Source organism: Lynx canadensis, chromosome C1 (assembly GCF_007474595.2).
Source record: "Lynx canadensis isolate LIC74 chromosome C1, mLynCan4.pri.v2, whole genome shotgun sequence".
NCBI lineage: Eukaryota > Metazoa > Chordata > Mammalia > Carnivora > Felidae > Lynx > Lynx canadensis.
The window spans coordinates 193,009,917-193,032,164 of NC_044310.1; the positions used below are offsets into that span (position 1 = coordinate 193,009,917).

The following is a 22,248-nucleotide window of genomic DNA, read 5'->3' on the forward strand; positions in this document are numbered from 1 at the left end:
CACACACATACACACACACATACAACCTCCATTTTTTATTTTAAGTCCTATGTGCCTGAACGAAGAATGTGGACAGAAGTGCATAAAGAGTAATTTAAAAGAAAACTATTCATGTAGTATTACTGTGTTTTCCAGGAATCTGTGCTCCAGGTTGGGTAATTTGTACTGAGTTGAGAGGGCTGCAGTATCACCCACCCTAAAATCAGCGAGAAGCACTGTGAAGCATACCCAGGGAGATGCAATTTGGTGTTCTTCATATGAGCTGCAAACTCTTTCTGAAATTGCTACATTAGGCTGGATGTGGACAGGAATCATATGCCTAGCCATGCTCCCAGCTAATGGAAAAACAATTTTAAATCAAAGGCAGACATTTCGATAGCAACCCATGTGGAAGAAACAAGCTTCGATCTAGATACCTCATTTTGCTAATCTCATTGGCTTGAAAAAGTAGCAAGATTGCATCAGATATTATATCTTGGCAGATAGTTATGGGAAATAAGGGTCTCTTTTACCTGCTCATTCAGAGATTGTGTTTACGTTCCTTAGTAACAATCTAAAACCTGGAGTAGGAATACTTGGGAACTAATTTTGGTTGATTATTCTGGGGTCTGATTGCAAAAGTGACAGATTGTATCACAGTTATAGATCCTAGAAGACGTTCTTATAGTATTTTTTTAACAGTTCCAAGAACATAATATTTATCTAACTACACTGAGTTTTATTTTTTGTCATCCTTTACAAAATGATTTTAGATCATTTCTGTATATTTCATTTCCTCTCAGAATAAAACAAAATCACTTTTTAACTTTCTGAAGGATTTCAGCAAGTAAAAAGCTATGTGTACATTATAGTAAAATTAATATATCACTTGCCAGAATTCCTTTTTCACAGTTTATTAATCAGTTTAGTTTTGAATGACACGGTCTTTTGCAACCTGTAGCTCCCTTTTAGAGTGTTGATATTGGTACACGATTTGTTAAACAAGATCGCTGAAGAAAATGACAGAAGGGGGAGGAGCTATTAGGAGATCAAGAGGTTAGAGGACCTGAAAACCTTAGAAGTTCTAGAAGTCATCCAAGGGAAAAGGATTCTTAAAGTAGAATGAGAAGTGTTGCGTTCAAAAACATCCTGTGTTTTGGTAGTTTCAAAGTTCTGATAGATTCATAATCTATTGAGACTAAAGCCTCAACTGCAAGCTAATGACACTTTTAATTAGCCAACATGAAAAAATAAAGCCACACAATCTGGCTAATATTAAATCTTATAAAGAGCAAACAGTTGTATTCATTTACTGAATTTAAGTGTTACTGACATGCTTCAAGTCCTACTACTGCTTATTCTTCTAAAATTGTTGGCTAATAATTGTACAATTAGATCTCAGATTTTGGTTATAATAGTCCTCAGATGTAGGTCAGAGACACAGCAAGTCATGTCTGTGTAGATTGTGTTTTAAGAACTAGGCTGCCTTAAGAGATATGTCTTAATAAACTAGCCTCCTCAATTAGGCATATTCAATTCCCAACAGCAAGCCATCTTTTCTCTTTGTGACAGATAGCCCCTCCACCTACTCTGATTTGGGAGGGAAATGTGCAGGGGAAGAGGAGGTGTTGCTATGAAATGATTTCTCAGCATATTATTAGGACACGCAAACTTTTGGGTACACTAAATAATAGTCTTATTTACTTTTCCAGGATCAATGGTATGTAGGTATGCTCACACTACAAAGCACCATTTCTGTTTAGTGAATCGTGCTTAATACAAATATTTACTGGCATAAAAAGATGTCCACAGTATGCCAGGTGCAGTGATTGGGTTAAAAGTGGTATGTGCAGTATGAAACCATTTTAACGAGGAAAAAATCTGCAGAGGAAAAAGTCTAGAAACATAGGCACCAAAGTGGTAGGATAATGGTTGGTTTTCTTATTTTTGTTTTCTATAATGACTGGTATTTTTTTTTTTTTTGTAATAAGAAAACAATTAAGTGTGACCAAATTAAACAGGTGGGATCTTGGTAACAGTACTTTACTCATTTAGCTCATTTGTTCAACAGATATTGATTAGCTCTCTACGTCAGGTATGGTTCTAGGCCCTGGGGACATAGCAGTGAACAAAATGGATAAAAACCATGACCTTTTGTAGCTGACATTTAACGGGGAGGGCAGGACCACTGTATATGGCTGCACAGAGTGAGCAAAACACAACTTCCATATCCACGCATGCCGGCCCGAGAGAGGGAGACAGACAAGATACCATGTAATATAGTGATAAGCACAGAAAGAAGACAGAAAGTGTATGGGGGGAAGAAGTGGAAGGGAGTGAAGGATGCTTCATTAAGGTGACAGCTGTGTAAAGACCTAAAAGAGTTAAGGAAGCAACCCTGTGGTTATTTGAGGAAAGGAGAAGCAAGGATAGAAACTCACACAGGAGGAGCCGGCTCAAAGACAAAAAAAAAAGGCTGGTGTGACCAGAGGGAATGAGGGGACAGGTAGTGGGAGAAGAGGGCACAGAGGTAACTGGGGATGAGACCGTACGTGGCCTTGGCTTTTACCTGGAGAAGTGAAGCTATTAGATAGTTTGGGTCAAGGGTGACATCATCTAATTTATTTTTTTCAACGTTTTATTTATTTTTGGGACAGAGAGAGACAGAGCATGAACGGGGGAGGGGCAGAGAGAGAGGGAGACACAGAATCAGAAACAGGCTCCAGGCTCTGAGCCATCAGCCCAGAGCCTGACGCGGGGCTCGCACTCACGGACCGTGAGATCGTGACCTGGCTGAAGTCGGACGCTTAACCGACTGCGCCACCCAGGCGCCCCTGACATCATCTAATTTACACATGAGCTCTAGCTGTAGTTTAAGAACAGACTGAAGGGGGAGACGCGTTACTGCAATAACATGGGGGAAAGAAGGCAGTGGCTGGCACCTGGGTGGTAGCGGGCAGGTGACGGCAAGTGAATGTACTTGCTGAGGGACCGGATGTGGACATGAAAGAAAGGTGTTTGGCCTGGACAACCAGGTGGCTACAGGTGCCATCCAGCTTGATGGTGAAGTCTGCGGCAGGCACAGTTGACAACAGCAGTGGGGGCAACAGGTGAGCTCCGTTTTGGGCAGATTAAGTTTAAGAGGCTGGCAAATAGCCAAAGGACATTTCAACCTTTGTATTTAGCAGCGCCCCCACCCCCCCCACCCCCCCACCCCAGCTCACCAGAAAGGCAGCTTGCCCCGCGGTAACAAAGGAAGGAGTTGGAAGGCAATCTTGGTACATGAGGTGGCACCAACAGGGGCTGGTCTAAGAGCCGAGCAGGCTGCTAAATTTTGCTTCACAGAAGAGGAGGCAATGCCAGTCTGACAGGATACACACCCACACTTTTCTTTTCAGGTACTCACCTGGATAAATAATGTTAATAAAAATGGGAATCTTTATGGTAGAAATCTCTCACTGTTCAGTAAAGGTGATATTTCAGTGAGAACTAATGCTGTAGATAGGGTTATAATTTCAAGGAAAATGTGAGACCAAAGACAGGAAAAGGTAGGTGGCTTAAAACGTAGAAGAATCACATTTGGTATTCTCTTGAGACTCCCAAGTCAAGCTGTTGTTTCAGAGTGGTCTAAGCCAAGGCTAAACCTGATAACCATCAGGCCCAAATGTTCCCCAATACGATTCTGCCCAAAGCAACTGGGAGAATAGGCCTACTGGCCTCAACTAGTGTTGGAGAGAAAATAGTTTTAAATTTATATCCTAAGAGGAACTTTGGATTCACAGGTACCCCAAGTCCCCAAATCACATTTCGATGATAGTGGGAAATACTCAGATACCCACATTAATTTCTAGAATGTCTTTCCCTAGACTGAATGATACACTTTAAGACTCAGAAGAAGTCAACAAGTCAAGAACTTAAGTCAGATTTCTGAAAAGTTAGTCCAAATAGCTGTTGTCAGTCTGATGTTTTCAGCAGTCCAAGGTAAAATAAATGAGAAAGAGAATAGAATGAATTTTAAAATGTATTTGAATTTTAAAAGTGGTTTGATTTCTGAGACCATTTGCCTGTTTTCTTGTTTGTTTGGTAGTGTTCCTATGTTCCTTTATGAAATGGTGAGAAATAGGTGGTAATGTTTATGTCTGTTTTGGTTAAAGATATATATGGAAGGCAACCCTACAGATGGCTCCGTATTTTTGTTTTAAATTTACAGGTCTGTGAAATGGGAAGGTCTGGCAAATGCTGCCCTAGGGAAAACGCTAAGCCCATGGTCACGCCTCGCTCTCCGAGCCTGACTGAGCAACGGGGAGCGCAGGACCGCCTGGGTCAGCAACCCCATTTTCCGGGACATCGCAGTCTGCTACCTCCCCGCCTGCCTTCCCACTCTTCCACACGACCTCAGTCAAGGCTTTCGGAGAATTAAAAGTGGTTCCTCCTGAGAGCCTGGAGACCTCTGTCCCTCACCACCTCCACCAGCAAATGTGCCGGGGAGAGCAGCAGCGATCTGGTTCGGAGCAGGGACTCTGCTGCTTACCAGATTTGTCACCTCAGGCAAGTCACGTAGCATCTCAGAGTCACACTGTTCCTTCTCTTCTTTCTAAATGGCATCTGTTTCCCATCTGAAAGGACTGTTGTAAAGAACAACTATTATATTTGTGGGAAAGCATTTTTTAATTGATAAAACCATGATTATCTAACATGGGCCCAGGCACCACCATAAACAAATGAAATGGGCTGGGGATAAGAAAAACAAGGCAGCAACATATTCTGCACTGAATGACCCTGCGTTTGGGGGGAACAGGAGCAGGAGAGACTCTGCGAAGTGGGGAGTCCAGGATCATCCAGGAATGACAGAAGCCCTATGTAATCAGAGCTTCTGATTTCCTCAGAGGAACCAGAGAGCTTCGTGGTGTATACATGAAAACTCCTGGTTATTTAAATGTTAGCAACTGTTCCACCAATTTAAAAGTCAAGGAGACCATCCCTGAAAGGGCAAACAAAACATGTCTCTAGGCCAAATTTGGGCCCAAGACACTCATTTGTGACAGGTGATTTACACACACATCCTACTGTTCCTGTGTGCAGCGGAATATACAGGGCTGAGACCCTCTACCAGTTCTTAGGGTCCCTCCCAAACACTTCCCTATCGCTGCTGATGTGGCTGTGTCCTCAGAGTGCTAAGATTTTTCAGAGAGTTCTTCATGTACCTTCATGTGTGGACACTATAAACAATTCTTCTCATGAAAAGTTAACTAGGCCTTGAACCAATCCAACAGGGTCACCATCTGGGACTCCTCAGAAACAGTGAACTGTCAGCACTGTAAACATTTTAGACTTCATGGAAGACACTGACTTTTTCTAAACTAATCATCCTTGCCAGTCAAGATTTGCGGTATGGGTTCAAGAACAAGGCATTCATTTAACAACAAGAACAAGAACACTGAGGATGAAGACCGGGCGGCCATTATAATGAAAGGCCTAAAAGCAAACTGTGACTTCCCTAATAAGGGGACGACCCAAGTCAGCTCCCTGGCAGGGGGAGCACCAGTACGATTAATCAGTCTGTTTTCAGTTTTCTCACGACAGCAATATTAACAGTTTGCTTTCTTCTGTTTATATGGCGTTGACAGGTCTTCAGCATGTTGGGCCTACTTGCTGGAGATTAATGGCTACTCCTGTACAGAGGTAAAAACCAGGCAGGGAGAGAATGCCTTTTACAACTGGGTAAGAACTGGCTTCTCTTGCTCTCTTTCGTTCCCCTATTGCACACCAACTCCTCCCTCCTTTAATTCCTATCAAGATTATATAAGATTAGTTGTATCCAGTAGGTTCTTATGTTGATATTCCACTTTAAATGTTGTGCCTCCAAGTGAAACAAAAGGAACTTTACACATTACTTCTAGATAAGTTTATCATCTCTAATCAAAGGTGCAGGGCTGGCTAATTTTGTTTTTAAAACGTCAGATTCCTTATAAAGGTAAAAGGTAGGTAAGCGATGGCCTCTGGTGACAGGAATTTAGTTATTAGGTGGGTGATGGTTATTTAGAGCACACTCAAAAAAGGCACAGCTGACATTAAGTAAGGCCCTGCTGCGAGGAGTACCAGCAGCCCAGAACATCTTAGACCCGCTTCACGAAATAGTCCTACTTCAAAATAGAGAGAGAACAGCTCCCCGTAACAGCCTCCTCCCTCCCCCACCCCCCACCAGAAGCTAGCAGTACTTCTTGCTGCTGGTATGCTTTTCCCTGTGCCAAGGTGGGAAGACATGGTAACAATGTTTGGGGTTTATTTTTTTAATATATTTAAAAAATTTTTTTTTAAATGTTTATTTATTATTGAGAGACAGAGCATGAGCATGGGAGGGGCAGAGAGAGGAGGAGACACAGAATCCGAAGCAGGCCCCAGGCTCCAAGCTGTCAGCACAGAGCATGGCGCGGAACTCGAACTCACAAACCGTGAGATCATGACCCGAGCCGAAGTCGGACGCTTAACCAACTGAGCCACCCAGGTGCCCCTTAATATATTTTTTAATGTTTATTTTTGAGAGAGACAGAATGAAAGTGGGGAGGGGCAGAGAGAGAGGGAGTCACAGAATCTGAAGCAGGCTCCAGGCTCGGAGCTGTCAGCACAGAGCCTGATGTAGGGCTCAAACCCACAAATGCAAGATCGTGACCTGCGCCGAAGTCAGAGGCTTAGCCAACTGAGCCACCCAGGTGCCCCTCCATTATCTTCACAGCATATAAGCATACAGAAACAAAGAACAAATTTTTAAAAAGAAAAATCAATGTGCCTCCTCTAGAGTTCCATAGGAATCTCATTCTTTGGTCTTAGGGAACCTCCTGCTCCGCTCATCTTTGTGCAACAACTGCATGAGTAAGTGTGCATCACATACCCAGGAACTTCAGGCCCCATACCCAGGGTCAGTGCTCCAAACCACTTCCTCTGGCTCACTCCTCTCCTGACATAGGAGCAGGAGGGGCCGAGTCCCGTAGACAGAGCATCAGGGGTGGCTTTTAAGTGGAAACTTTAAACAAAGATTTCTAAAGCCAGAGACAAGAACACTCTAGGATAATAAAACAGTATGAATAATAGTATTTATTGAGTGTTTACTATGTATATGCACTATTATAAGCAGTTCCATTGGAAAAAAACCAATTCCCACAACAGAATGCATTAAAGAGTTAAATCATCCCAGGATATGTGAGAGTAGAACAATATACTGGATGAGAGTTGTACAGATCTTGAACTCCATACTTGTATTTAATAATTTGCCTGATGCGAAGGTTCAACGGGAGAGAGACACTGCAATTGTCCTGAGACTCCAAACCAGGGTGGTACATTGGAAGTGAAACGGAGAAGAAAGATTTGAGACTGATCTCCAAAACAAAACCAACTAAATTTTTCTTTACTTCTTTGTTTTTTAGTTCGTTTGCTCATTCACTCAACAACTATTTTTGAGGGTTTCAGATGGGTCAGACACTGTGCTAACGGACACCTAAGGAAGAAATAAAACCAGAAGATTGACTCCTTCCTCAAAACTGGGCTACCAGCCGTTGTTCAGTGGTTTAGAGTGACAGCATAGTAGACACCTGTCTATCCCTCCCTCCTTCCATCTATCCGTTCAGTACTTGCTGAATGCCTGTCTGGTGCCAGGAACTGCACTACATAAGGGTCATGGACAAGTGAGGAAAGAAAAATGAAGGGAAAGGAAGAAAAGCTGCTGTCTTCATTCTCACAGCCCTGGGAATGCCTTCTTTCTAGAACTTCTATTCCTTTCCTGGTGGTCTGGCCATAAGGGGTAGGCATGGCAGTAAACCACCAGACTGCGGGAACAGCAAAGGTATTCTTAGTCCTCCAAATGAAGACAGAATCTGTTTAATTTCTAAACGTATGCCCTGATGTGGCATATTTATCCAAAGCAAAACACTGTCCCAGAAAGGTACCTCACATGATTCCCATGTGTAGATTTTAATATTGTCTAAAAATACAGGCAAAGAAAAACTAGCTCTGAACTAAGCCAAGAGTGAAAATGATAGAACAAACATACTTTGAACATTACAAATCTTATATCTAGTTTAGTTGGACCTATAATCCTATTGCCTTTCAGGGAAAGCCCCGATCTTTTAAAATTAAGATCTGCCTAGACTTTACAAGAATAAAACCTGACCTTTTTCTAGTGCTTTTTGAAAAACTAGTTAATAGAATGACTACCACTGAGAAGTGTTTTGCTTTATGGCAGCTGCCTTTTCATTATTATTTTATGAGGGCTTGTCTAGATATTATGATATTATGTACTCCTCACTATCTACATTTAGTTCTTTTTAAGATGTCTTCTTCAGATGCCTGGGGGTTATGTCCATTTCCTTGGATCTAACCAGATCTCAAATAACAAACCGTATCACTTTAACGCTTTCCAAAGGTTCTTTTGCATGCAGGCTCCCCTCCAGAAACCATGACGAAGGTATGCTTTTGGTCATTTCCATTAAAACATTAAAAGGTATTTTCAGGGACCTACGAACACCATCAACAATTATTTCAAGTGTAAGCTAGTTCGTATGTGCCAAGGGTGAGACTTGAAATGCTAATAAAATCTAACTGTAAAAGAAGGAATTTGATGAGAGCAGGCACATTTTAACTTCAGTTTTATTCTCAGGATCTGAACCTGGCATGGACTTGTGTGCTCTGTGAACTTGGAGATAACTGCCCTATGGAAAACCAGCCTGCACAAACGGTGACATGAAAAGGCAGAATCCTGGGCCGGTGCATCTTAATCCCAGGCTCTACCCCCGGCATCACCTACCAAGCCTGTTTCTGGATGGAAAGTAAGATGTGAATAACCACTTATTTCCACTGAAAAACGTCTTTATGGAATAGTTCAAACATGCTCATTTCACAAATAAAACCAGGAAAAGTGAAAAGTGCTACATAAGTGATCAATGAAGACACTCCTGTGATCATCCCCTCGAGTTCGTCTACAGGTAGGAGAAGTCTTCACTGTTGTGGCAACTAGTTCCATGGCTGGAACGCCTTCAGTTACGCTGAGCTATTACTTTCATTTCTCTTGGCTCAACTTAGAGGACTTTGGAGGAAAAACGTCAAAGATGAGCCGGGAGCGAGAGTCACAGAAGACGGTGCCCACTGGAAAGGCCAGGGAGGTCCTCTAACCACCCTCCCAGGGCGGGGAGAGGAAGGCAAACCGGAGCCGCCTGCCATCTGTGACCTACCTGCGGCGCAGATCCTCAGCCACGGCGGCCCGGCAGCTGAACAAATAGGCTCGCAGCGATTTCAGCCGCTGCCGCAGCCGCACCACGGTGGCCAGCGGCTCGGCGTGGCGGTACAGCATCGGGTTCTCCTGCTGGATGTCGATCAGGGGCTCTTCGTACACGTACTCCAGAAACTCTTTGGCTTGCTTAGATACCTACAAGATAAACTTCCTCAGTCAGTCTGGGGAACCATCCAGTTTTCCACACCTCCTCAAACTAGGAACCAGAGTTGAAAGGCCAAAGTCACATTACTTTCTGAGCGAGCCACAGCAAAAGCCCATAACTTAACTAAATATAAGTTGTGGCTTTCTTTCTCTCTTCCAGAAACCTGTGGAAGTAACCGTTGCATTGAAAGGAATCCATTAATTATGTATCTTGATTATGGTGGTGATTACATGAATCTACATGAGATAAAATGACACAGAACTATACAGACTCAAGATACCACGTAGGCTTCCCGATTTATGGATATTGTACCACAGTGATCTAAGATGTAACCAATGGGAGACACTGGATGAAAGGTACATGGGACCTCTCTTTACTATCTATGCAACTTCCTGGGAATCTACAGTCATCTCAAAATTAAAAAAAAAAAAAATGAAGACTCTAAACAGACTTAATTTTAAAAACTACATACATGTATATTCTATACCACTTTTATAAGTAGCCATCAAAATATAGGTAAATCATGTACATATTACAAAATTCAAAAGGAATAAAAAGGATAGCTTTAAAGGATATTATTTATGCAGGATAATTTGCATAGAAAACAGCAGGATAATTAGTGAGCAGAAAGGAATTGCTCTTAGAATAACTTTGAGCTTGGGCTGACAGACTAATATATCCTTCCAATTCTATATCCAATTCTGGTGTTAAACACCAAGACAATGCAAGTTGATTTTAAAATTTCCTTGTCATTAGAAAGAGTAGAAATGCAATGCATCTGAGATACAGAGGGAGTAGTTTAAAAAAATTTTTTTTTTCGATGTTTATTTATTTTTGGGACAGAGAGAGACAGAGCATGAACGGGGGAGGGGCAGAGTGAGAGGGAGACACAGAATCGGAAACAGGCTCCAGGCTCCGAGCCATCAGCCCGGAGCCTGACGCGGGGCTCGAACTCACGGACCACGAGATCATGACCTGGCTGAAGTCGGACGCTTAACCGACTGTGCCACCCAGGCGCCCCCAGAGGGAGTAGTTTAAATAATGGATAAGAAGTGGGTAATTTGGGAGAATCTTTACCAATTTGCTGATACTGAGATGTGGACTGGCTAGTGATGTGTAGAGTTGGCTTAGTTTCTACTTGGGAGGGTAAAACCTCTCTAAAAAGCTTCCAGGAAAACTGCTCTGGTACTGGGAATAAGGATAGAATTCAACATTAGAAAAACGATTTTGCTTACTAAAAAGAAAACTGAAAATCCACTATGCTTTGCATTCCAGACTAGAAGTTTACTAATGAAGATAAATAGGGTACAGTCCTCACCCTTAAGGGACTCACTATGCAGTATAAGAGATAAATATTTATTTATTTTTAAAATGTTTTATTTATTTATGAGACAGAGTCGGGCAAAGAGAGGGCTATCCACTCGATCAGCACAGAGCCCGACATGGAGCTTGAACTCACCAACTGTGAGATCATGACCTGATCTGAAATCGGACACTTAACCGATTGAGCCACCCAGGAGCCCTGGGGATAAATATTTAAAACAAGAACTACATGTCGCATATAGCCTGTTCTCTACTACAAAAGAAATATGGATGAGGTCCACTGGTAGCTTAAAGGAAGGAGAAATCAATTATCCTGGGGGGAAGGGAGCCGCTGGCAAAGCAGGCCACACTGCCTCAAGGTCTAGAAAGATAAACAGAAATTCACTTGGTGGGCAAGGATGGCACAGAGACTATCACAAGTAGATACAAGCAAGAAAACCCACCAATATGAGTAGGTGATATGGCTACTGTATGCTGATTAAAGCACATTTATGACATTTAATATTTTGTAATATAAAATAAAGCTCATATAAAAGTTTCCATTCCATATATCCATATATGGAGATATATATATATATATATATATATATATATATATATATAAAGGCATCAATGGTTTTTCTTCCCCAGTAAGTGTCCCATTTTTTTTCCCTATTAGCAATTATTTTTGAGGTACCTGTTGTGTGATCCTTTGGGGCCCTGCAGTCACAAACGTGGTGAAGTTTACAGTCTCTGCAAATCAGCTCACAAAGAGGCCCTAGAATTAGCCAAAACCTCTATTTAACCAGACTGGAAATAACAACTGACAAGGATACAGAATGCCTCACTTGAGGCATAGAGACACAGGTACATGCCAGATCCCATAGCAGGCATTAGTGGAGAGTACAACAGGCATGGCCCTGTCCTCGTGTAGCTCAAGGTTCGGTGGAGAAAGACAGAATTGGGTCGAAATATTTGATTTATCATGGTTAAATATGTGCCATATTTAAATATCTTAAACGAGGGAAACACGATGGTGTTCTGGGAAATGAAGTACAGTCCACTTGAAACCGTTGCTGAAAAATGATGTATTGTACAATTCAATTAGTCTTTCTGGCTCTATTGAGCAGTGTTTATACTGAGTCAGGGACCTGCTGAATTAGGTTAACAATGCTACCTTTTAGTAGGTGAACAGAAGGACAAAGGGCACTGGCCAGTCTCCCAGGCCTGAAAAGGCTTCTCTCTTCAGGTGGTACTTAAGCCTAAAAAGGTTGGGGGTGGGGGGGGTGGGGAGGGAGTCTTTTACAGAGACAGTAAAAGCAGTGAGACAAATGGGAGAGCAGCTAGCGACATGAGCGTTCATAAGCTGGAATTACTAAAAACAAAAACAGAGCTAGTTTCGATGATGTCTAAGGCACTGCTTCACAAAGTTATTAACCAGTGTTAAGAATACGGAGCAAACTGGGACCACGGCTGCCTGGGTAGGTGAACAAACCCTTGCAAGGCTGAGGGAGGTTTCGGCAGCAAGACTGAGCACATGCTCACTTCTGATAATCAACCACTTACACCGGTAAGGGAATTTTTGAAAGAACTACAAAATTCGGGATAAAATGCTATTTTTGCAAAATAGAGTGCTGTATCCCCACTGATTTCCTAAGTTCTAAACCACCCTGCATACTGGTCTAAGGATTCCACTTTCAAACTCAACTGTAATTAGAATGCTTTTTAAAAAAGAACATGTTAAATATATAGTTACTTAGGGAAGGAAACCATAAAGTTTATGTGAGGAGAAGTTTCTTTGCTATTAATAGAAATATTACATAAATTGTCCGTGAACACCAAATATATCCCCACCTAAGAGCTACTGTCCTATTTCTTGCCAACCAAATTACGAAAACCATGAGAAGCCTGAGCGTTGTTTTGGATGGATATAAAAACTCAGCTCACAGAGGCAGATAGATGGACCCAATACGTTTTTAAAAAATGGTTTTGGTTGGTATTGTCTTTAGTGATCCCACTCCATTCACATTAGAAACAACTTTTATAGGGTTAATAAGTTCATTTTTCAAACCTACTGACTTTTTAATCTTTTACTAAATAATATTTAATGTTTACTAATAGTAACATAATTTCTTTCCAGAGCTTTTGAAGCTTACGAACAGACTAATTTAAGCTAGACGAACTCAAGTCAGTGACTGTGATTTTGTTGCAGTTTGTGAACTGGTTCTCCCTTCACAGCGCTGTGGTCTACAGGATTCAAGAGCTGAGGAGGAGGACGAAGTCGAGGTAGAAACGGTTCTCCTCCACACCTCACACATCAAAGTGTATTTATAAACATATTGGTTATGTGAGCAGGAAGCATCATTGGTATAAATTTAAAAGCCTTTTGTTAAGCAGGTGGCAGCTACCTCTTAATGTTCTCGAATGTTGTTCAGGTTTACGTAATTCTGAGAAAGAGGTTCTGGAATGGTGTCCTGGTATGTTCCCCCACAAAAATAGCCCCGGGTAACAGAGCGATGGAGCAAAGGGAATGTTTAACGATAGACAGCAATTTGGAGGTGATGTGGTGGAGGTGGGGGTTGTGAGGACTTCAGTTTTTGTTAAGGGAGGAAAATGGATTGATGAGAACACACTTTTAGAGTAACAACTGGTAAACACAACCTAGTCCAGTTTTTCTGTGTTCCAAAGAATACTAGTCCCACAACAATAGTGTTCTGAGGTTCAACAGGAAAAATGCCACACACTACCTTCTTCACTTGGTGATTCAAAGGGTAGCATGTTAGCCTATGAAAGCTTTCGGATATCGTGTCTGCTTAACGTGCTCAGGCCAGCAATCTCCCAAACCTATTTGACTATAGACAAGGCAGCTTTTTAATGTTGTGCAGGCCTTGTGCAGAGGGCGGTGGGAGACGAAACGCAGGCTGGGCCCTGCTTCCCCACCAGAGGAAGGGGCCTCTTTCTCTAATTCCTTCCATCTTGCCACGCTGTGAGCCCCCAGGGCTGCGTTCTCCTGAGGGGCCCTGTTCCAGCTGTAGCGTTGGCCTAGCTGTGGCCCTCCTATAGAACCCTCTTTTTGAGTAACACCTATTAACAAGCACAGAACTTGTTAATGCTCCATGGAACATATTTTGAGAAATGCTGAATTAATCCATTACCTATCCTTAGTAGGGAAAAAAAAAAAACTGAATCCAGAGACCTTAAGTGACTTATCTGCAGTCATTTTGTGGCAGAACTTACAGCCAGAGCTCAGATCTCTGGATACTCTGTCCTGTGCTTGGTAGCACTATTTAAATTCACAGTTTTTATTTTTTAATAACTCTACTATAAACTGTCTACTCATCACTCCTTAGAAGAGGTGATCCCTGTCCATATTCTGTCCTCTTTCCCCAAATACAAAGGCAGGGGGGCTACAGAGGGAGACTAACCTATGATGTAATGTGGCGGTATGCTAGCCATTTGATTTTAACCCTAAAGCAAAAAATAAAGTCCAGGAACAACTCATTTATGTAAAAGTCACTTATTTGTGCATTTGTTTATGGTCTTTCTCCCTCCATTGGGATATGAGCATTCACAAGGCAGAGACTGTGTCCCCAGTGCCCAGAACGGTAAGCATGGTGGGTGTTCAATAAATACTTGAAGAAACGAATGAGTGTTCTACAATGCTCTGAACCATACACTCTTACTACTTTACAGACACTTAGAACAGCTTGGCTACTTAGACAACATTTTGAGTTTACAAAGTAGAAAAGGGGAAAGACAGCTTGAAGCAGCACAGTCACAACAGAAGTGACAGCTGGCATCTTGGCTCTGAGGGAAGGAAGGTGCATGCAAGAAGATACAGGTAAAAGTGTAGGACACAACCCTGATTGAGGACAATTCAGAATATGCACCAAACTCAAAAATGTACAACCTACATCTAGGAAGGTGTCCTCAGTCTCACCGGTGAATGGAAGAACTTAGATGCAAAATGATAGATAAAGTTATTCTTTGAATCACTACCTGTAATAGCAAAAGCTTGAAAAACAAAATCATGTCATTGTCATGTAGATTGTCATGTGTAAAAACATGTAAAATTCATGATAGAATACAGAGTGGCTATAAAAAAAAAAAAAAAAAAAGCAAGCAAGCCCAGGAAGAGTGATATGATCTAAATGGAAAGCTGTCCCAGAGCAGCATGTAGATCATCAAATTGCCACTGTTGTGTAAAAGAGGACAGAAAATACCTCTGGAAAGATACACAAGAAAAGAGTAATTCGGATGCCAGTGGGAAGAACAGTGTAGGTGGGAATGAGATTATTTATGTATGCATGCCCTTTGTATTTGTGAATCTTGAAATTTGTGGAAGTGTATTATATGTGAAAAAAAGAATAAAAGTACAGCAGTGCAAGGCAATTTCTTGGTGGAAAAGTGCCTTCTATACCACACTAAAGCCCACGGATGTTATCACAGGACCCAACAATCCTATTTATAGCCATAATTCTGAGGCATTAAAAAAGCCAAATATCTAATATGTATTTTCTGAAGTAGAATGTATAGAGTTAAATGACAGCTGAAGTTTTAAAAATAAAAGTGACAGTCCTGTTACTGAAAACTTGGAGAATGAAATCAGGAAAGGGAAAAAAAATAGATCACTCACACTGTTACCACAGTACAATGACCATTTATTGCTTTGGTATAAGGTTTCCTTCCTGCATTTCCCTCCATGTTTATTGTAAAAAATCATGGAGAAAGTCTTAAATCAATCCCAACCATAATACTTCTTGGTCCTCTTAAAACAAGCACTGGGGCTAATGGAGAAGGAATCAGGAGATCTTAAGGTTAATTGCAATTTGTTCACAAAATCTCCAAATGACTCTGAAAATGTGGTTTTTCCCATCAGTGAGCTGCTCTCTAGCTCAGCGAGGGCAGTCCAGCTTGCCTTGAATGCCTCTCAAGATGTAGAGATAGGAAATAGTTTATGTAACATGGAAAACCCCTAGCTAAATGGAATGTGAATATTCAGGCTAGGACACAAAAATATTTTTTAAAAGCACAACAGAAGGGAACTATTTGGGCAGAGCCGAGGCCAAGTCTGAGGTCCTTACCACCTCTTTGTCATGCTTGATATTTTTGAATGGGAGGGCAGAGAGCAGGAGGAAAGTTATCTTCAAACAGAATTTCATTAGAAAATGGCTACAGAACTCGAGGATAAGGTTTAGCTGCTGGGTAATCCTGGAGCTCAATTCAATTTGCAGGATGTATACCGGAAAATAGATGAAATCCTGCTTTAAAAATAATTAGGAGTATGATTACTCCAGAGGGCAGACAAGGAAACGTTTAAGATGACAGATTTCATTCTGCCCTGCAAAACCATTTTTTCACTCTTTTAAATGGATATTCAAGCCAGTCACGTACTTCTTATTAAGGAGAGGAGGCAGATCTAGCAGAATGATGTCTGGTCTTGGAAACTGATAGGTCTGAATTGATCCTCACAATTAGAAACATCAAGTTAAGTCCCAGTGTCTGAGCAAAGACAGGCTGGACTAAATGGAATATAGTTACTTAATGCCAGTGGGAGATGATCCAGATAAACTCGACCAGCTCTGTTCTTGCTTTAAAATCTTCCCTGGTCCACTGAGAACCTGGGAAGGAAGGTCTAACAAAGGAGGTTTTCCTCATGTACAACATGGCTGAAATGAGCGTACGTAACACCTTCAATTAGTTACTCATCCTCTCAGAATCAAACCCCGTCACCTGGATGACCAGCAAGGCAAAAACGTCTGCTTTGGGGAAAAGACGGAAAGTGTCAGAGATGGCTGAATTGATGGTTTCAGTGGCTTTTAGAACTCAGTGCAAACGGACCTGGATCTCTTCCACCACTTCACACCTTGGTAAGCTGTGCCTGATTTTCAAATTCTCCTCATTTAGTGCCACTTCTTCTGTTTTAACTCCCCAAAGTGGCACAGTCTGTTGGCAGGTGCCACTAGCCTAAGCTCTCGGTGACCCCAGGCTGGGCCTGCCTCCCTCACTTGTTCTCTCTACACCTGTCTTAGCTGTCAAAGCCCCGCTCTAAGCAGATTAATATAAATAATCTAAACCAAAGTCAACCAGTGTCCTTTCCCTCTAAATACATTTTTATCTAATACACGCATGGCAAATATATTTATAGCCAGCATTCAGAGTGCCAAGTATGAGATGCAGAGGAGAGAATGATAACTGTCTGGGAGAGGGGAAGGAAAGAAGTGGGCGAGAGGAAATGAGGTTTAGGACAGGCTTAGGGTTTGCCATGCCGAGTGAGGGCAAGAGGAAGACCAGAGGTGTGCAATGGCAGGGCAGCACTGAGGAACAGGAGGAGTGAGACTGTACGGAGGATGCTCACGGGGGCGGGGAGGTAGGGCATGAAGAAGGGGCTAGAAGCGCAGGGACTAGAGATCACAAAAGGTCTTTGTGTCGGGCCATGAGGTTTGGACTTCCATATACAGTCCTAGGAAAAACTGGCATTATCGAGCACTTGTGTGCCAGACACGGTGCCCGGTGCTTTCTGCGAGTCATTCTTTTATGCAAACAGCGCTGTTGTCAAGTAGGTGCTGTTATCGTCATCATCACCTCCGTTCTAAAGGTGAAGACACCGAGACTAAGAGAGGGTACAAGATTCACCCACGGTGGGATCAGAATTTTCCGAACTGTTGCTGGGGCAAGACTTGCAGGCAGGAGGCCCAGTCAGAAGGCCAGCAAACTCCTTCGTGGGAGTGACACCGGAGGTGTGAACTGGTGAGGTGGAAGTGAAGGTGCAGCAGAGAGCGTGATCTCAAGAGTGCGAATCCAGCGTAAAGTTTTGCTAACTGATGTCTCCCAGCGCTGGCAGTGGTGACGGGTGGGGCCATGGACATTCCGGAGGGATGTGTGGTGAGGGGGATGAAGTCCATTTGGGGTGTACCGAGTTTGGAGGGGCCTAGGAGACAGGTCTCGTTCCTTCCGTCCTTCAGCATACATTTCTGCTTACCTACTACGTGCCAGAAACTATGCGAAGACAGGTTCCCCATGCCCAGGTGGCTCACAGAGAGGAGCAACATAAATGTGAGGATAAGAAAAGCAGTGACAACAGCTCCCACTCTTCAAGTGCTTATCAAAGTTATTTGCAGAGTGCCTGTCTTGTATTATCCCAATTCACGTGATTTTTGTAGGTAAATATAGAAGTCATAATAAGAATGAATGCTTATTTGGCACGTACTATGTACTAGCACTATTCTGAACACTTCACATGCATGAACCCATTTAACCTGCAGTGACCCTGTGAAGTGTTACGGTCCTCATGTTACAGATGAGAGCACTCAAACACAGGCTAACTTGCCCAGGGGACAGAGCTTCCCAGGGGTATAGAAAGGATATCAGCCAAATGGCCCCTTGCAATTTTCATGTTTGTTTTAGACTTCAAAAATTACTGGTAGGTGAGTTATGGGTTCCTTCCCCACTTACCTCGCTCCCAGGTGATACAGTGAAAGCAAGTCTCAGACAGCTACTGGCAAGGAGGTATAAAAACAGCCATAAAGACTATGTTTGTACAAAGCACTTTGCTTGGAAGGTTCATTCAAGGCAGATGTGACAATATTCTAACAGAAGGATCAGAAAAAAGCTTCTCGTCAGTCAGATACCAGAATTCTCTATTCTGGCAGGACACAGGACCATGAAAGAATCCTAAGCCTAGGCTACTTCAGTGGATTAGATTCCTCGACTTACCAAGTTCTACTGCCTCATTTATGCATGGGTGGGACTGCAGTACGACGCAGCTAACAACTGCAGTACGATCCACATATCTTGAAGACTACTAGGCTGGAAACTAGAGCTAAGATGTCATTTGGCAATTAAATCCACAGATCTCCCTTTCAGTAGCAAAAAATGGAGCCGGAGGGGTGCCTGGGGGGCTCAGTCAGTTAAGCATCTGATCTCGGCTCAGGTCAGGATCTCCTGGTTTTTGAGTTCAAGCCCTGCATCGACAGCTGACAGCACAGAGCCCACTTTGGATCCTCTGTCCCCTTCTCTCCACCCCTCCTTCCTCTCTGGCCCTCCCCCGCCCCGAAAAATAAATAAACATTAAAAAAAATTTTTTAAATGGAGCTGAAGATAAAAGTAGGAATCATCAGGGAGTTAAAACCATGGAAGAGAAGGAGATACTGCAATAAAGCATAAAGTGGGAAAAGAAAACAAAACACAACGCTAAGGAACTGCAACATTAAAGGTATAGGCTGAGGACAAAGAATCAGAGAAGGTGACTGAGAAAAAAAAGAGTTCAAAGTAGGAGGAAAACCAAGGGTGTATCTTCAAAGTCAAGGCAGAAGAATTCCTGGTCAAATATTATATCCCAGACAAGTCCAGTAGAACAAGAAACTGATGAGGGTCAACTAGATTTGGCAAAACTGATGGAGGAGTTAAGATCGTGAGCAGAGGAGGAAGGAGTAAACCTTCCATAGGAGTGAGGTTTCTTTTGTGGCTGGAAGGAGGGCAAGGAGGATGGGTGTAGGTGTGGACGAGTTTATAAAAGGGTTGGTGGGACTGTTGCCTTAATCCTGCTATATCTCTATGAAATAGAAGGTAAAGGCACTTCCCAGAGTGACTGGGGCTGGGTGTTTAACCTCTGCAGGATCATGGGTGCTGAAATAAAATGATCTGATGACAGCTACTGATGTAAATGGCAGAGGACTTCCCTAAGCCACCCACTGGCACCTGCATCCACAGACTCTGCCTTTTCTCTTACTTCCTGCCCCAAGCAAAGACCAACCCTCCTGTTGTCTACACGATTCCATCTTTCTCACTTAACCACATCTTCTAGCAATTCTCTCTTCGGTAGTTCACACCAGCATAGAAAACATGCTGTTATTTCTTCCATTAAAACAAAAATCAAACCCAACTGGATCTTACATCTCCTCCAGTTACTCCCCATCTCTCTCCATCCCCTTACAGCAAACTTCTCAAGAGTTGTCTATTCTTGTCGCTACTTTCTCTCCTGTTCCATATCAAACCCACTCCAATCAGACCTTCACTCCCACCGCTCAATTCAAACTGCTCTCAGCGAGGTCAGTCATTATCACCACATTCCTAAATCCCATGGTCAATTCTCAGTGCTCATCTTATCATATCTCATCATCTATGTATCAGCCTCTGTCACAACTGATCTGGAGACACATTCTTCCTGTGGCTTGCTGAACACACTAGGGTCCTTCTACCTCTTTCTGCATTCCTCAGTCTCCTTTGCTGGTTGCTTCTCTCCTTTCTACACTTTTTTTTTTTTTTAATGTTTATTTTTGAGAGATAGAGACAGAGACAGAGCATGAGCAGGGGAGGGGCAGAGAGAAAGAGAGACACAGAATCCGAAGCAGGCTCCAGGCTCCCAGCTGTCAGCACAGAGCCCAACGTGGGGCTCAAACTCAAGAACCACGAGATCATGACCTGAGCCAAAGTCGGATGCCTAACCGACTGAGCCAACCAGGCACCCCACTCTTTTCCACACTCTTAAGGTGGAGTGTCCCAGTGTTCAGGCTTCCTCTCCTCCTCTCTTGACTTGCATTTTTATAGTTACCAAGTCTGCTATTTGTACTTCTGGGATATCCTGCTTGGCTGTTATCAGCTACTTTGCAAAGCTGTTAGCATATACCTGTGATTCTCACTTCCTCCCTTTAAAAAAATAATAAATAGGGGCACCTGGGTGTCTCAGTCGGTTGGGCATCCGACTTCAGCTCAGGTCATGATCTCACAGTCTCTGAGTTTGAGCCCCTTGTCAGGCTCTATGCTGACAGCTCAGAGCCTGGAGCCTGCTTCAGATTCTGTGTCTCCCTCTCTCTCTGCCCCTCCCCTGCTCATGCTCTGTCTCTCTCTCGGTCTCAAAAATAAGATAAAAACATTAAAAATTTTTTAAAAAAATAAAAAAAAAGAAATAAACAGCAGTCCAGGTAAAGGTGTAAGGGTGGCTCAGTTCACTGTTCCTTGATGTGGACCCCTACCCAGAAATCCTCATAGCTTCTCTCCAGGTTCTAGTTCCAGGGGGATGGATTTCTGGAAGACTGACCTTGACATGAGTAGGAATGTTACTCTAAGAAATATCTTGAATTATTTAAAGTCCTTTCCCTCAAAAGTCACTTGTATATTCAAGAGTGTTGTGATTTTGGAGAGAAGATCTAATAAAAAATGATGAGGCCTGTTTCTCTATCAGAATTCTTTTTTAGCACCCACAGTTAATTATCAGGGCCCAGAAGTAAAAAACTGCTATATGTCTTTTTAAATGAGGAAATTAATAAAAGTCATAGTTAAGACACCTTTAAATGTGAGATGTTTTGAGAAGCGTTGGATAAGATCTCGTAGCTTTCGTGAGACTCCCTAGTCAAGTTTGCTTCAAATTCTTGCATCATTCCCTTTATATTCCACACAACAACATGTGAACACCTCCACTGCTATCATGAAGTAAACCCAGACTCTGCGCTTACCTTATATTTTGAAGTGTCCCAGTTGTGGACTATGCGTGCTGGGATAAGAAAACTGTCATCCACGTGGCAGCTGCTGCAGTAATACCACCCACTGTAGTTGCACACCTTGGCTTTCCCGTTGGAAAGGCCTATGGATCGCTGGCATCCTGTTCAAGGCAGAAGAAAGAGCCCGTGATTACTGCTGTACTTTTAACACCACAGAACAAGGTTATACAACCCTCAAATAAAAGTCTGTAAAGGGGGGAAAAAAATCCAGAGAATACATGTATAGATGTGTCCAATAGCTTCTACCTCCTCGCCTCCCAAGGGATCACCATAACCTGCACCTAACTGGTCCTGTTTCTAGTCTCTTCTGTGTTTTCTGCACACAGCTGTCGGAGATCAGTGTCTCTACAACCCCCCTATCAGCATCTCACTTCCTCCTCATAAACCATTTCCACCACCAGGCATGTTGCTCAGGGCTTCTCATAAAAGGATCTTATTTAGGGGCGCCCGAGTGGCTCAGTCGGTTGAGCATCCAACTTTGGCTCAGGTCATGATCTTGCGGTCTGTGAGTTTGAGCCCCACTTTGGGCTCTGTGCTGACCGCTCAGAGCCTGGAGCCTGTTTCGGATTCTGTGTCTCCCTCTCTCTCTGCCCCTCCCCCGCTCATGCTCTGTCTCTGTCAAAAATAAACATTAAAAAAAATTTTTTTTTTTTTAATTTTTTTTTTTCAACGTTTATTTATTTTTGGGACAGAGAGAGACAGAGCATGAACGGGGGAGGGGCAGAGAGAGAGGGAGACACAGAATCGGAAACAGGCTCCAGGCTCCGAGCCATCAGCCCAGAGCCTGACGCGGGGCTCGAACTCCCGGACCGCGAGATCGTGACCTGGCTGAAGTCGGACGCTCAACCGACTGCGCCACCCAGGCGCCCCTTAAAAAAATTTTTTAAAGGATCTTATTTAACATGTACAACATTTTGAGATGGTTTTAGCCAAGTTAAGAATTTGTCTGAGGTTACCTAGCCAGTAAGAGGTGGAGTTTGGATTGGACTCTGAGCTTGTCTAATTTAAAAATGACTCAAAAAACGAATATGTGGCCTTACAAA

General features: G+C 42.8%; 1 protein-coding gene across 10 annotated transcripts in view; it reads right to left on the minus strand.

Moving 5' to 3' along the window:
• Window positions 1-22,248, minus strand: part of PLEKHM3 (pleckstrin homology domain containing M3) — a 200,404-nt gene that overhangs the window by 101,432 nt on the left and 76,724 nt on the right. For 8 of the 10 annotated variants that reach the window (XM_030324422.1, XM_030324421.1, XM_030324424.1 and 5 more), the window contains 2 exons: window positions 21,161-21,306; window positions 9,201-9,394 (listed from right to left, as the gene is read on the minus strand). In XM_030324422.1, coding sequence (XP_030180282.1) covers window positions 9,201-9,394; window positions 21,161-21,306 — 340 coding nt within the window. Of the gene's footprint in view, window positions 1-7,043; window positions 9,056-9,200; window positions 9,395-21,160; window positions 21,307-22,248 lie in introns of those variants that run through there. The other 2 variants (XM_030324431.1, XM_030324432.1) reach the window with 2 other exon arrangements.